Source organism: Megalobrama amblycephala, linkage group LG18, assembly GCF_018812025.1.
Source record: "Megalobrama amblycephala isolate DHTTF-2021 linkage group LG18, ASM1881202v1, whole genome shotgun sequence".
NCBI lineage: Eukaryota > Metazoa > Chordata > Actinopteri > Cypriniformes > Xenocyprididae > Megalobrama > Megalobrama amblycephala.
This window is the reverse complement of record NC_063061.1, coordinates 28,825,581-28,841,812: the sequence shown is the minus strand read 5'-3', so window position 1 is coordinate 28,841,812 and position 16,232 is coordinate 28,825,581. Positions and strand designations below refer to the sequence as shown.

General features: G+C 37.1%; 2 protein-coding genes and 2 non-coding genes across 7 annotated transcripts; 3 read left to right on the top strand and 1 right to left on the bottom strand.

Annotated features, from left to right (window-relative positions):
• Positions 1 to 454: 454 nt before the first annotated feature.
• On the bottom strand, positions 455 to 8,908 carry mlnl (motilin-like). 4 transcript variants are annotated; one of them, XM_048165526.1, is made up of 7 exons: positions 6,945 to 7,077; positions 6,477 to 6,815; positions 1,350 to 1,492; positions 1,048 to 1,161; positions 865 to 954; positions 680 to 782; positions 455 to 582 (listed from the first exon to the last, which is right to left on the bottom strand). In XM_048165526.1, the coding sequence occupies exons 4-7, from the start codon at positions 1,159 to 1,161 to the stop codon at positions 575 to 577; spliced, it is 315 nt and encodes a 104-aa protein (XP_048021483.1). In that variant the 5' UTR covers positions 1,350 to 1,492; positions 6,477 to 6,815; positions 6,945 to 7,077; the 3' UTR covers positions 455 to 574. The 4 variants fall into 4 exon arrangements, with proteins under 4 accessions (XP_048021483.1, XP_048021484.1, XP_048021485.1 ...); XM_048165527.1 differs by having other exon boundaries at positions 6,477 to 6,809; positions 6,945 to 7,059; XM_048165528.1 differs by lacking the exons at positions 6,477 to 6,815; positions 6,945 to 7,077 and adding an exon at positions 8,891 to 8,908.
• nop56 (NOP56 ribonucleoprotein homolog) lies at positions 5,981 to 15,156 on the top strand. The gene is made up of 12 exons (XM_048165521.1): positions 5,981 to 6,123; positions 6,963 to 7,052; positions 8,633 to 8,747; positions 8,928 to 9,092; positions 9,640 to 9,838; positions 10,489 to 10,676; positions 10,904 to 11,055; positions 11,218 to 11,318; positions 12,414 to 12,562; positions 12,755 to 12,876; positions 13,821 to 13,964; positions 14,414 to 15,156. Exons 1-12 carry the CDS (start codon positions 6,121 to 6,123, stop codon positions 14,624 to 14,626), a joined length of 1,641 nt encoding a protein of 546 aa, XP_048021478.1. The 5' UTR covers positions 5,981 to 6,120; the 3' UTR covers positions 14,627 to 15,156.
• LOC125253646 lies at positions 12,613 to 12,684 on the top strand. The gene has a single exon (XR_007181509.1). It is a non-coding gene; the product is annotated as a small nucleolar RNA SNORD56 (small nucleolar RNA).
• Positions 13,683 to 13,749, top strand: LOC125253645. The gene has a single exon (XR_007181508.1). It is a non-coding gene; the product is annotated as a small nucleolar RNA SNORD57 (small nucleolar RNA).
• Positions 15,157 to 16,232: the final 1,076 nt, after the last annotated feature.

Below are 16,232 nucleotides of genomic sequence, written 5' to 3'. Positions count from 1 at the left end.
AATCAGCATATTAGAATGATTTCTGAAGGATCATGTGACACTGAAGGCTGGAGTAATGATGCTGAAAAATCAGCTTTGATCTCACAGGAATAAATGACATTTTAAAATATATTCAAATAGAAAACAAATATTTTTAATTATAATAATATTTCACAATTTTACTAATTTTGCTATATTTCCTTCAAATAAAAAATTAAAGACTTTCAAATACATTTCAAGTTTTGAACGGTATAGTGTAAATAGCAAGGTTTCAAAGGCATTTGTGCAATAAAAGGAGAATCTGAGATGATTTTACCATAACCATTTGGCATTTTAAATGACAATATTTATTAATATAGTAAAAACTAACAAGCATTTGAGTTTAGAGTCAAATTAAAACAGATGCAATTCAACATTATAAACATTATATTATCATAAATGAAAAATTCACCTATATATATGACAAGAAACTGAATTTGCATGCAATTTCATTTTATTGTGATTCATTTACATTCATAGACAAAATATTTGTGCTTGCAATTGTGGCGAATCATCAGACTGCAATTGTCGTTGAATGCAGATAAAAATGCCGGCCTTATTTCACTGTCAAAATAGAGCACAAACATCAGAATGGTCCGTACAGTGTGTACAGATGAAATAAAGAAAGACATTTTACTGTATGGATTTAAATGCTCCTTACCGGTCTCTGGCTCTTCTACAATGTTCTGCAGCATCTTACCAAAAGCAGATCCAATGTGGCCCTTTTTAGCAGTGAGCTTCAACCCTATTTCTACAAGCTGGCCCTTCACACAGTAACACAGTCAGTCAGAAACTCAAATACATTATGACATACATAAAAATAAAACACATGCTGAGATTCCTCACCGCTGACTCTCCTCTGTTCTCCTCTGGAGACATCTCGTCAATCAAAACCTCCTCTGCCCGCAGATCAGCATCCTTCCTTCCCTCCTTTTCCTGTTGAAGATTAAGGGAGAAATTAAATACCTCATTTTACCAGACTTTTTTAACTCAGGCTTCACTGGAGGTTGAATTGAAATGAATAGTCACCCTGAGCTCTCTCATCTCTTTGGGGCTGAAGAATGCGATGTGTCCCTCTGCCTGGTCAGCCTGAAGAGCAATAACATACACCAGCACCAGACATCCTGTAACTGCTCCACGCATCTTTGGGTGACATAAAAACATAAATCAGCAAGTATTAAACACAACATGGTAGATAACGGTGTACTGCTCATGCTTTTGTTGATAAGTTAGTTCCAGTTGTGACGCAAAGCAGTGAGAATTAGAGATAGGATCTATTTTCATGATAAAATCAAGAAGCGTGAGAGAGACAGAGAGGCTGAGAGTTGTACCTTTGTACAGCATGCAGGTGGCCTTCGTGGCAGGGTTTATGTTTGTGTCAGTGGTCAGAGAGCAGTCAGCTTTATAGGAACCCTCGGATCACACTAAGCTCTTATTTACTATCTCTGACGTATGTTTCCATAAACTCCTCCACCTTGACCATAGAGACAAGAGAGGACTTGACATAACTTGGTTGTAGTCAATCTAGACTTGGTGTATGTTACATTTTTGTATATTAGAGCTTAGTAAATGTAATTACCTAGCTATATGTTATAAAACGTTCTGCTCCAGTTTTTTAAAATGTTTTTTTTATATATACAGTACAGTCCAAAAGTTTGGAACCACTAAGATTTTTAATGTTTTTAAAAGAAGTTTCGTCTGCTCACCAAGGCTACATTTATTTAATTAAAAATACAGTAAAAACAGTAATATTGTGAAATATTATTACAATTTAAAATAACTGTTTTCTAAATAACAAAGTAATTTATTCCTGTGATGGCAAAGCTGAATTTTCAGCATCATTACTCCAGTCTTCAGTGTCACATGATCCTTCAGAAATCATTCTAGTATGCTGATCTGCTGCTCAAGAAACATTTAATGTGTACAATTGTACAAAATATTTGTGTACAATATTTTTTTTCAGGATTATTTGATGAATAGAAAGTTCAAAAGAACAGTGTTTATCTGAAATCTAATCTTTTGTAACATTATAAATGTCTTTACTGCCACTTTTGATTGATTTAATGCATCCTTGCTGAATAAAAGTATTCATTTCTTTACTTTCTTTTCAAAAAAATAAAAATAAAAATTCTTACTGACCCCAAACTTTTGAACGGTAGTGTATAATGCTACAGAAGCTTTGTATTTCAGATAAATGCTGTTCTTTTGAACTTTCTATTCATCAAGGAATCCTGAAAAAAAAAGTACACAACTGTTTTCAACATTGAAAATAATCATAAATGTTTATTGAGCAGCAAATCAGCATATTAGAATGATTTCTGAAGGATCATGTGACACTGAAGACTGGAGTAACGATGCTGAAAATTCAGCTTTGCATCACAGGAATAAATTACTTTGTCAAATATATTTAAATAGTACACAGTTATTTTAAATTGTAATAATATTTCACAATATTACTGTTTTTTACTGTATTTTTAATTAAATAAATGTAGCCTTGGTGAGCAGACGAAACTTCTTTTAAAAACATTAAAAATCTTAGTGGTTCCAAACTTTTGGACTGTACTGTATACCAAAGTTAAAGGCTTGTTCACATCAAGGACAATGATAATGATAACGATAAAAATATAGTTGTAAAAAACCTTCTAAATGAAAAAGAATAGCAGAGTCCACATCACAACTATATTGATAAAGGCGCAAAGAAACAATATTGTTGAAATCACTTTCAGAACGATTTTTTTGTAGGGCTGATGAACGATAAAACATTGACAGCCAATCAGAATCCATTCTTCTTTAATGAGCTCGAGCATTTAAAGTGGCATACGACAAAACTGCAGCACACACTTGGAATAACGTTATTGTCCGCTGGTGTTGACGTGAATATAGCTATCGTTATAGTTAACGTTCTTGGTGTGAACATTCAGGGAACATTCAATTTTATGATTTTGGAAAACATTTGGGAACGCTACTTTTGAATGTTCTCTAAATGTTCTGAAACTAGTAGTTTGATGAATGTCCAGCTTAAAGGGTTAGTTCTCCCAAAAAGGAAATTTCTTTCATTAATTACTCACCCTCATGTCGTCTCAAACCCATAAGACCTTTGTTCATCTTCTGAACATAAATTAAGATATTTTTTGATGAAATCCAAGGGTTTTTGAACCACACATAGGCAGCAACGTCATTGCACCTTTTGAGGTCCAGAAAGGTATTAAAGACATTGTTAAAATAGTCCACGTGACTATAGTGGTTCAACATTAAAGGGTTAGTTCACCCAAAAATGAAAATTATGTCATTAATGACTCACCCTCATGTCGTTCCAAACCCGTAAGACCTTCGTTCATCTTCGGAACACAGTTTAAGATATTTTAGATTTAGTTTGAGAGTTTTCTGTCCCTCCATTGAAAGTGTAGGTACGGTATACTGTCCATGTCCAGAAAGGTAATAAAAACATCATCAAAGTAGTCCATGTGACATCAGTGGGTTAGTTAGAAGTTTTTGAAGCATCTAAAATACATTTTGGTCCAAAAATAACAAAAAATACGACTTTATTCAGCATTGTCTTCTCTTCCGGGTCTGTGTATATCCACAGTGACGCTGCTTCTTCTTCTTCTACGGCGGATGGCATCCAGCTTATTGGTGCATTACCACCCCCTTCTGCTCCGGACAGTGATGTTGATGACGTGTTATGTAGTGCGCCCGAGCTTTGTTTACAGTCTGAGGGAGACGCACGCTGTATTCAAGCTATTCTACATTGTTTGTATTTTGGTATTGCTATATTTTTTAAAATGGTGCGTAGGTGTGCATGTCACGGACTCACGGATGTCCTAATCGCGTCACTTTCCGGAGCAGAAGGGGGCGGTAATGCACCAATAAGCTGGATGCCAACCGCCGTAGAAGAAGAAGAAGCAGCGTTGATGCGTGATGTCACAGTGTGATGTCACATGGACTACTTTGATGATGTTTTTATTACCTTTCTGGACATGGACAGTATACCGTACCTACACTTTCAATGGAGGGACAGAAAGCTCTCAGACTAAATCTAAAATATCTTAAACTGTGTTCTGAAGATGAACGGAGGTCTTACGGGTTTGGAACGACATGAGGGTGAGTCATTAATGACATAATTTTTATTTTTGGCTGAACTAACCCTTTAATGTTATAAAGTGATGAGAATACTTTTTGTGCGCAAAAACAAAACAAAAATAACTTTATTTACCAATTTAAACTGTTGTCATACACTATTGACGTAGTGAATGCAGTGCAGCGCTTCCGTGTTTACGTCCGAACGCCGGCTCAGTATTGGCCGACACTGTTCACATGAGCAGCACGATGCATGCGTGTGATGCTGATGCAGAATCCGACCAATAAGGAGTCGGCGTTCTGCGTACAAAGTATTCTCATCTCTTCATAACAGTAATGTTGCATTCACACGGGGCGTCTGCGTTAACGCTTCTCATTTACTTTGAATGGGTGACGTCATGCGTTGCCGAACTGAATTGTGGGTTCCGTCACATCAGTCGAGTTGCAAGTGGCATAAGTTGAAGATTTCTCAACTTTTCAGGCACCAACGCAGGCGTCAGCCAATCAGATCGCTTTATGCAAACACCCTAGAGCAGTCGCTAGCCAATTGCGTTTGTGCAATACCGAAAGTAATGTGATTGGCTGTTATCACTATAAGGGTCAAGCTTCAGACACGCCCTCCGTCAAGCGTTGATGCTGACGCCTCGTGTGAATGCATTGTAAGGTTGAACCACTATAGTCACGTTGACTATTTTAACAATGTCTTTAATACCTTTCTGGACCTCAGAAGGTGCAATGATGTTGCTGCCTATGTGTGGTTCAGAGACCCTCAGATTTCATCAAAAATATCTTAAAAATATCTTTTTTTTAAACGCTCAATGAACAACATATAAATAATGTTTTTGTGCTAACGTTCTGAGAACATTAAGAAAGACCAGATAACTTTGAACAAACTTTCTATTAATGTAACTGGAGAACATTTGTTTATAACTTTGAAAGAGAGCCTGGCCAGAGCATTAGCCAAAGTTCTGAGAATGTTCCCTGTTGTTCGGCTGGGTTAAGAATTTAGAGTATTTCCAAACACAACATTAGAAACAACTTTAATTTTTTCAAGTGCGTTTTGTTGTTTCTAAAGACTCTGCATTCCCATCTGATGTGGATATAAAGCCATAAATTCAATTATCTCTTAAAATATGAAGTCAACACTGGTATTTATTACTGTGAGTCGTACATTATGGCACATTTGTCTGATAATTAATGGATGGATGATTGTGCAACCAGCACTGATTCCTGTCATAACTCTTGAAATGTTTCCTGCATTAAATATATTTTGGCAATTTGCTCCTCCTAAACACCCTCAGTCGCATTAATAAAGTTTTATTGGGCGAATGCTTGCAGCATGTATTTTATGGCTTATTCAGATAAGAAAGAAACACATATTTAGGTTTTTGAAATGTGTTTGAAATATTATTAATGAAAAACTAATAATAAACACTAAACATTAAATTAGAATAGATTTAAATATAGACCTTTGACTGTATCTAATAATTAAAATTACAGAACGTCATCATTTTTGACATAATCTAGTCTATTGAATTGATATATGATTATTTGAATCAGAATGACTTTTTTTTAAATAATTAACAGTTTTTTGTTTTATTTTAGCTATTTTTGCATAAAATGTGTTAAATTCTCTAATGAATTGCATCTAAAACGATTTAAGTACTACGCGCATTACCCTTGGTTAACATTACACTCTATTCAATTTTGGTACTTTTTGTAATAGTTTATTTTATTCCTCTCACGGGCATCAATTCTACCCTATAATGTTTCTTTTCTACCCTATTATGCATTTTTTTCTCCAGCAAACGGGATTTTGTGCCACACATCTTGCTTTTCTAAGCATTTCCAACAGGTGACGCAGCACACATTCCCGCAAAATCCCGCCCTTTTGAAATCTCGCGATAGGCTGCGTGACTGAATCATGTGGGTTTTCGTACTTGAGCGCATGTGAATTTCTTTCCTGTTCAAGTAATCCGAAGGAACGGAACGCTCCCTCGTGCGTGGCGCACGAGATCACTAAACATGGTAAAACAAGCAATATTTCTTTATTTAATCTTCAGAAATTAGCAGATCGGTATTTTGCAACATTTTTAACGTCACAGCCGTTTTGTATAATAAATCAGGCTTTTATGATGGCCGACGTGCATGTTTGTAGAGATGTGTAGATTTGCGCTTTATTGCTATTACAGAGTTATTACAATCATTTTTTAGTTTTTTTTAACACAATGATTATGCTCTTGCATGATACAAACCGCATATATGCAATTACTGTAATATACTTTAAACAGGCGAATCCGGTAACACAGGGCCTCAGTGTGATATTAAAGCCCACGGCAGCCATTACATTTAATCTAACAGTGTCGACATGTTTCACTCACCTCCTGTTCGTGATTTGGACCGATGTTCTGGTTCTGATTGCAGTGCTATGAGATGTTGTTCAGTTTGATAAGGCACGCGCTGAGTATTTGATCCACTGGAGTAGCACGTGTTGCGTCTGTGCTAACCCATGCTAATGTGTTTCTCCTCAGCTTCAAGCTCTAATGCAATAAAATCTAAACATGGGTAGTTTATTAACGACTTGTTATCTTCTACTTACGCAATGCTGTATTATCATATTAAATACTTAAAAATGAGGCTGCTTTAAAAACGAGGCTTCTTTGTGCCTGGAGGTGCCATCACCATGTGGGCTTCATGCACGTGCTGGTGTTGACCTGCAACTTAAACAGATCAAATTTGTAACATTTATTTGCTGGTTATTAATATGCGAATTAAGCATTTGGGACTTTGTCCTTTTTGTTGTAATTAGTTATTTTTATGGTATTACTAGTGCTGAGTTATAATCTTACCTTCTGTCTGTCTCTCAGGTGCTTTTACACGTGCTGTTCGAGCATGCAGCTGGATATGCATTATTCGGTGTCAAGGAAGTGGAAGAGATTGGAATGCTTCTACCTCAGGTATGTGTATTAAGGAAATGCAAAAGGAAGTACATTTTTGTCCATACAATAATTTGGAGAAGGGTTTAAAGGATTAGTTCACTTTCAAATGAAAATTAGCCCAAGATTTACTCATCCTCAAGTCATCCTAGGTGTATATGACTTTCTTCTTTCTGATGAACACAAACTGAGTTCCATTAATAAATATCTTGATGCATCCAAGCTTTATTATGGCAGTGAGTGGAATCAGTAAGTATGAACTGAAGAAAGCAGTGCATCCATCTATCTATCATAAACGCATTCCACATGGCTCTGGGGGGTTAATAAAGGCCTTCTGAAGTGTTTGTGTGAAGAAAAAAAATAATCCATATTTAAAGTTATGAAATAAAATATCTACCTTCCACCAGACTGCCTTCTGTATTCAAGTTAAAAAATAAATAAATGGAACTGGTGTCGCGTCAGTTAAGCTTTTTTTGTAAGTTGAATAGTGAAGATATAGGATGTAGTGTAAGCTTTTTGAACTCTGAGAGTTTTACACTTTGTAAGTTAAATACAGAAGGCGGTTTGGCGGAAGCTAGATGTTTTACTTCATAAATTGTTAAATAAGGATTTTTTTTTTTCATGGATCTTCGCTTCAGAATGCATTTATTAACCACCCGGAGCCTTGTGTAATACGTTTATGATGGATGGATGCACTTTCTTCAGCTCATACTCCTTGATTCTGCTCCCTGGCATTATAAAGCTCGAATGCGTCAGGATATTTAATATAACTTCTTTCTGATGAACACAATATAAGAGTCATATACACTTAGGATGGCTTGAGGGTGAGTAAACTTGGGCTAATTTTCATTTGAAAGTGAACTAATCCTTTAAAGATCTGGACATGTTAATCATAAGGGTGTTGGTTCAAATCCTAGCCATAAAACTACCATTAAAAATTGTATGTTTGCCTATGTGTGCCTAGAATTAAAAGACTATTGGATTTGTAAAATGTATTTTCTAAAATGAAATGAGAAATCAATTTAAGGCATATTTATAGATCTTAATGTGAATGATTTTTAGATTGTCCAGTGGAAATGAGTTTCTTTGACTTTAAATGCAGTTTAAATAGGCTAAGTGTAGATAAATTGGCCATTATTTGGCTTCTTTTAAATATCGGCATCAACCAATAAGGTTTTCTGTTTGGCTGATGTGTGGGAAGCAGGACTTCTATTTTGACGGTGCAAAGAATGCCAGACCCTGAGCACTCATCCCTCCTGTTCTTCACCTTCATTAGTTATTTATTTGAGAATTATTTCTAGTGCGCAAATTTATCAGATTACGAGTGCCCTTTTGGTTAGTGTTTACTTCCTTTTATTTATTTATTTATTTATTTATTTTTCAAACGGTTTATTTGTGTGAAATACTTTAATGTGATTACAGAATCTAGAATTTAATTAATTTAGAGATTTATATTAATTAATCTTAAAATCATTTACTAATTTCTTACTAACTCAAAGTGTGTGTGTATATATATTGGCCACCCTTCTCGCTAAGATATCGGCCATCAAAAAATGACCACTACTTGTAAATAACTAATATGATTCCTTGGTTTTTCATAGGTGGAGGAAAGTGTCCTAAATATCGGCAAATTCAGTAGCGTAATCCGACTGAATGCGTTCTTCCCCTTTAAATCCGCCCAGGCTGCTCTGGAAAATATCAATGCCATTTCAGAAGGTAAGAAAAAGGAAATTTATTTCAAATTGCTTCACTGAAATGATGTACCTATAATCTGTCAATCCACTGAATTACTGTGATGACAGCATTCCTATAAACTGATCGGCTGAGGGTGATTTGTTGACCTGCAATTTGTGACCTACAATTACTGACGCTTCGTTCCTCATCTGATCCTGGCAGGAGTTGTCCATGCGGATCTCAAGTTGTTCTTGGAGACCAACCTTCCGTCCGGGGGTAAAAAGAAGCCCATGTTGGGGGTGTCTGACGCTAAGATTGGTGCAACGCTTCAGGAAGAGCTTAATCTGTCCATTCAGACTGGCGGTGTTGTAGCTGAAATCATAAGGGGTGAGCATGATTATTTAAATCAGGGGTTTTCAATCTTTAAGGTGCCATGGACCCCCAAATATGATCATCCTCGTGGACCTCCCACCCCCCAATCTTAAAATTTAAAAGGCAGCTATACATTTTCATACATCAAGACTGACTTTATGCTGCAGAAAATTAGTATTACAAATGTGTGGAATTATAGTAGTATACTGTTGGATTTTTTTTTTTTTTTTTTTTTTTTTTTTTTTTTTTCCCTCCCCCCCACAAATTATTTTAGTTGGATTGTTCTTTTTATTCACTGATTACTTTTTACTGATTCAGTCACTTTTTAAAAAACAAAAACAAAACCCAACCCTGGACCCAAGTTTGAGAACCCCTGGTTTAAATCATTATTATGCAAATCACATATTTTCAAACAATTTTTAACAGCCTGCTGTAATGATGTACCTAGATCACCTGATTTCTGATGCTTTCTACTGAAAAGCTGAACAGACAGGCAAAAAAAAATGAAAATTTACGAGTCCAACAGTGATTTGTTGTTAATGTATCTGCTTGTGATTAACAGGTGTGCGTCTGCACTTCCATTCCCTGGTTAAGGGACTCACCGCTCAAGCCGCGTCCAAAGCTCAATTGGGTTTGGGTCACAGTTACTCCAGAGCCAAAGTCAAGTTCAATGTCAATAGGGCAGACAACATGATCATCCAGTCAATCGCCCTCCTCGACCAGCTGGATAAGGACATCAACACATTCTCCATGCGTGTGCGGTAAGACGTTTGTCATTGGACTTTCTTGTAGTTGGATCTAATCCAGCAGCCTCCTAATGCTTACCACAGACAGCGCCCCCTAGTGCACTGGCTGTACAGGAAGTGGAGGGACAGTAAACTCCTTCCTCTGGGGTGTTTGGTCCCTCAAACTGGAGCAAATACAACCTGAGGGAGGAGACAGACCTTTGAGTGACTTTCTACTCAAGTTATTTTGATCTTGGTAATCGTATTTTATGGCTACATGATTAGCCATAATCGCAATTTTTTGATTTTGTTCGAGCATCCAATTGAAAATAAAAGCTTAGTTTAACCCTTAGTTTAAAATGAAGAAATTAAGACAGTCATACTTATTAATGCTGTCCTAAATTGTATTGTAAAATAATGTATTTTTAGGTGGGTTTTTTTTTTTTTTTTTTTTTTTTTTTTTTTGTATAGGAAAATGCTTTTTGTTGTTTTTTGGTAATAAAAAAATAATTGTAGAATTAATGTTATATCGATTTATAGTTCCACAATGTTTGGCCAAATTGTGCAGCTGTTTAAAGCACAATCTGGAGTGAACAATAACATTGTAAAACTTGCAACTTTCCCAAATTGTGCAGCCCTATCGCAACTGTTTCTAATTCTCTCTCCCTCTCTTTTTATCTGGGCAGTGAATGGTACGGTTACCACTTCCCGGAGCTGATAAAGATAGTGAGCGATAACAGTTCGTACTGTAAGCTGGCCAAGCTGATTGGGAACAGAAAGGAACTGAGTGAGGAGTCACTGGAAGCTTTAGAGGAGATCACAATGGACAGTGCTAAAGCTCAGGCCATCCTCGATGCATCCCGCAGCTCTATGGGTAAGACGAGCTCACTGTTGTGAATATAGCTCTATATGGGTTTGTCTCAGATGTTATGATGTTATTATAATCTGTCAATCCACTGAAACCATGTGATGACACTCACTAACTGAACCTTTTGAGTCACTTTAGCTCAACCAGTTTAAATGCACCATTGATTTGTATCAAGTTTGTGTATAATTGTTTTTTTTTTCTTTTTTTTTTTTTTTTTTTTTTTTTTCCTAAAGGTATGGATATCTCTCCTATTGATCTGATCAACATTGAGAGCTTCTCCAGTCGTGTGGTTTCCCTCACAAAGTACAGACAGGAACTGCAAGAGTACCTGCGATCTAAAATGGGCCAGGTGGCACCAAATCTCGCGGCTCTCATTGGTGATGTGGTATGTGTTTGTCAGCAAACTAAAGGCTCAGATATGCTTAAAGCGAAGTTGAAAAACAAACAAGTGTAATGTCATTTCAAACAGAATCAGGCCAAAATGAAGTTTTTGTTTCTTTTGGGAGATTCAACAAGACATTCTCTGACGCTTATTTTCTTTTTATAGGTCGGCGCCCGTCTCATCTCTCACGCTGGCAGTCTGACAAACCTGGCCAAATATCCGGCCTCCACCGTGCAGATCCTGGGAGCAGAGAAGGCCCTGTTCAGGTACTGGGGCTCCCCTTCCCTGCTGGGGTTTCACACAGCTGCAGTGATGGCAGGGCCGGGGCGTAGCAGGAGCGGGTGATTTGGGGTGTCATTGAACACACCGTAAAGTGAGCCCGCTCGATCTCACGTACCCCCCAGTCTGAGCAGCTGCTGAGGGTTTTGAGGTAGATACATTTAGAAATGTTGTTGAGGCCACATGACTCCCAATTCGAATAATTTCTTATCTTGAATTAGTCCTGGAGTTTCTAGGAGTTTTACTATGAGTAAATTTTGACAGTGATGCACCATAATTTCACACCTGAAAATCGAATTAAAGGGATTTTTCACCCAAAAACGAAAATTTGATGTTTATCTGCTTATCCCCAGGGCATCCAAGATGTAGGTGACTTTGTTTCTTCAGTAGAACACATGATTATTTTTAACTCCAACCGTTGCAGTCTGTCAGTCGTATAATGCATGTCAATGGGAATCTACGAGTAAAAAAAAAAAAAAAATACACAGACAAATCCAAATTAAACCCTGCAGCTCGTGACGACACATTGATGTCCTAAGACACGAAATGATCAGTTTGTGCAAGAAACAGAACAGTATTTATATCATCTTTTACCTTTAAAACACTGTCCAACTGCCCTGCGCATCCAGTTGGTGAGGTCAGAAAATGCGTTCCGATGACAGAAGTGATCCGTACTTCCGTCGTCAGAATGCTTTTTCTGACCTCACCAACCGGACCACCCTACATCTTTGATGCCCTGGGGGTAAGCACATCAAATTTTCATTTTTGGGTGAACTATCCCTTTAAATAAAATTACCATTTCAGGCAATGCCGTTTTATGATCCAAAGTAGCAATATGTGGAATTAGTTGGGCAGTGAGGCACTTCTTGAACTTTACTATAACTGGTTTAATTTATCACCTGAAAACACATTATAAACAACATACCGAGTTCAATCGTCCAAACTTAATTACCAAAACTTTAGGCTAAATGAGCTCTTTAATTTAGGTTTCCATTTAAAAAAAAAAAAGAAAAAATGGTGCATCACTGAATTTAATGTGACTGAGCTGGTGTAGATGGATTTTGTTCTTTCCTGTGAATCAGGGCACTGAAGACCCGAGGAAACACCCCAAAGTACGGTCTCATTTTTCATTCGACGTTCATTGGACGTGCCGCTGCCAAAAACAAGGGTCGCATCTCGCGTTACCTGGCCAACAAGTGTACCATTGCATCACGCATTGACTGCTTTTCTGGTGAGTATCCCATCTTCCCTCATTTCTTTAGAGTTGCCAATACTTGGTTCTTGCTGTGATGCTTATATTTTTCGTCAACAGTAACCCACCTCAGTGGATGTTGAGATTGTAATCCTGAGCAGAACTTTGGGCCAAACACATTTTCAGCAGTACTTGTTTGTCCTTATCTTTGTCTTCATTCTGTTCACACAGAGGTTCCCACATGCGTGTTTGGTGACAAGCTACGTGACCAAGTAGAAGAACGTCTGTCTTTCTACGAGACCGGTGAGGCCCCACGAAAGAACCTGGACGTCATGAAAGAAGCTGTTGCAGAGGTGAGAGCTAAACCAAACCAGAACAACATGGCAGCTAATTATTAGTCACTAAAAAGTTTTCATTTTAGTTAACATGATGGCTATGAAATGTTATTCATGGCCAACAACTAATAACTATTTAATGTTTGGCAGTTAATGGCATAATATTCCAAGCACAAAAAAGTTTGATAATTTCATCTTTTAAATGGGTAAATCAACTCTGTCTGCTATATTTATTTATTTATTTATTTTTTTTTTAAATTCTTAGCTGTTGAACTAAGTTAAGCTGAATAAGCACAAAAATAGAGTATATATGACAATATTGCTAAATCAAACCTCAGACCTGTGTCTGAAATTGCATACAAGTAGTTACTTCATGACCGTTAAAGGATGTTCTGTGTAGTATGAATGTGTTTTGAATGAAATTTGGACTATATGCATGTTGTCATTTTCGTGACCTACAGTGTCAGTTGCATTGCTTCTGCCATTCACACATGCTCTCCCATGGCATCATGGGATAGTAAAGTGCTAAAAAAAAATTTGCACACTTCAGAATCTCGTAGGTCATCGGAGAACTTTATTCCTACTGATTCGGACATAGTATTTTCAAATACTACTTTTTGGAAGCATGCATATTCGGATGCAGCCTTGTGTATTTTTACATATATAATTCTGAGCTTGGCGCATTGCATTCTGGTATTGACTTATGCCGCCTAAGGCCAGTTAGCTGTTTGTAACTGCTTTTTCATTGCTAATAATGCCTTTTAAAATGCTGATTGTGAAAGTTTCTTACTAGGAATCATTGTTACTATAGTTTCAGGAAGTGCTGTGAGTGATGATGCTTATCTCCTGACTCCTACATGGAGGCAAAAACTGATTTAATGAGCCTGACACAGCACTGTGAAGTTCGTATTTTTACTAGGCTTGTACAAATGCAAGTACATTGACGTTTTTCTCACTCGCAGGCTAGTGAGGCGGCTGCTGAAATCAAGCGCAAGCTCGAGAAGAAGGAAAAGAAGAAAAGGAAGCGTGAAAAAAGGAAACTAGAAGCGCTTTCCACAGCAGAAGGGGATGACGAGGAAGTCGAGAAAGCCAATGGTGATGCTGAGGTACTTGTGAATAACTTCTTATTTTTTTAGACATTTAAATGTAAATCAAATTATATAAAGGTTTCTTATATAGGGGGGGGAAGAGTAATCTAATAGAAACAATTTATGTGGTTAAAAATTTGCATTTAGAAATGTATAAAATATTTTGGAAAATATTTATACATGAAAATGTATAGCTACCTTTTTAAGATGGTTGTATTTTGGGGTTCATGGCATCTAAAAAGATTGAAAACCCCTGGTCTAGCACATGTAGCATGCCTATACTGGAGGCTGGACCTTCTCATGGACCCGTCTCATATCTGTCATGCTAAAGCAAATCTCCTCCGAACCATTGACAGACCCGACTCAGTGGGTTTGATCACTGAAGTGAGCAGGACATGATCATCTGATTAAGATAATCTTGTTTGAGGTTTCATACATGATGTTAATGGTTTCCTTTTGTTCTTCAGGAGGACACAGATACAATAAAGAAGAAAAAGAAAAAGCAGGCAGCTGAGGAAGAGATCACGTCAAACGGTGTTGTTGAGGCCACGCCTGGCAAGAAAAAGAAGAGGAAGATCACTGTCGTGGAGGCGGAGCCTGAGGTGACGGAGGAGGCTGATGTGACGCAGGTGGAGAAGAAAAAGAAGAAAAAGAAAAAGGCAGCAGAGGAGGATGAATAAACATGTTCCTTCTGACTGGACTTCAGTATTGTACAGCTTTATTTTTAGTTTCATTTATGAGTTGGACTCATGGTCAAGCGTTTAAGATGTCTGTGAGCAATGCGCAAGAAAAATGATCCGTCATGTTTCGTCACACAAACTGCTTTATTTCCTGTCACTCTCAAAGCACCTTTCTGAAACCGTTCTTTTACGTGCCTTGCTCTAATAAATGACGGCCCTTTGGCATCCGTGAAAAGATTTGAGTTTGTCATCCGAACTTCACTTTAAATGTCACATGCTTCTAATTGATAAAGGCTTCACTTGAAGTGTGCTGGTTTAATTATTCAAGGTAATCTCTGATTTGGAGCTGTTTGCAATAAAGCATATTTTTGTAGTTACACATACTGAAATTAAAATTTGCAGAGACGGTAAATGTGAACTGATATCATGCATGTGGTGTCTATTTAGCTGTTTTTCTAAGTATTTCATCTATTCGTATTATGCAATGCATAAATGATTGGCATTTAATAAATTGAGATTCTGTAACTTAAGCTGTGTTCCTGTTATGTTACTATTAGAAGAGAACTCATTTGTAAATTTGTTTTAGTAATGCTACAATAAGTTTACAAGTTTTGATACTTGGATAACTCCCAAAGAATTGTTTCTCTAGCTATCACAACTACAGGCAACAGCAAAAAGACTTGTTTTATTATTTTTAATCAAATAAATTTAGAAAAGACACTAAAGGCCTGTTACATTTAGATGTGTTTACACTGTTTAATGCAATTTAGAGGTGGTATGAATATAGTTGCACTGCAGTTACAATTTGCGTATTATGAGATTATGAATGAGATTTGGGTTACACTTTAAGGTGCCCTTGTTATGCAGTGTAATTATACTAATAAGTGAGCAATATTAACATGTAGATTACTTGCTATATAATTTAGGGTTAGTTGCTTGTATTTATGCATAATTTACTGTTAATACTTTAGTAAGTACATGTAAAGTATAACAGACAAATTAAAATCGAGGGAGTTTTAACGTCAAGTGACATGCCACCGGATGTGTCATTAAAGGTGCTACAGAGGATCTTTTTGTCGACTGAGAAACCAAAGACAGTGAGTTTTTGAAATGAGCGCATGCATAAGAACAACCCCCCTCCTTCACAGCTCATTTCGAGGGAACGCCTCCCAAAACTCGTGCATGACTATTGGAACACAAGTGTTTACCACCGGCATTCGCTGTGTCGTGTTAGTGGATTCATTATGTCGGACTCACCGCAGGTAACTCATAATCTGCAGTTGTTACTCCTGTCTCCTGACAAAAACATTGCATGCGGCACCTGTGGAGTGTGGAAAGTTACTGGAGCGCGCAGCCGTGCACGTCTCTCACAAGGAACGTCATGGCAGTGATTGACAAGCCAGAGGGCCAATCGTTTATGAGATGATCGCGTAAACGATTGGCTGATGTTTTTAAGGCCCTACCTCTTGCACAGATGATGTATATTAATATTATTCCTTTCAGTGCACCTAATAAATAGTCTTTTATCAGTGAGTAAAGACAGTTTCAAGTAATATTGCAAAAATGTATAAAACAAAACATCCTCTGTAGCACCTTTAAGCATAGT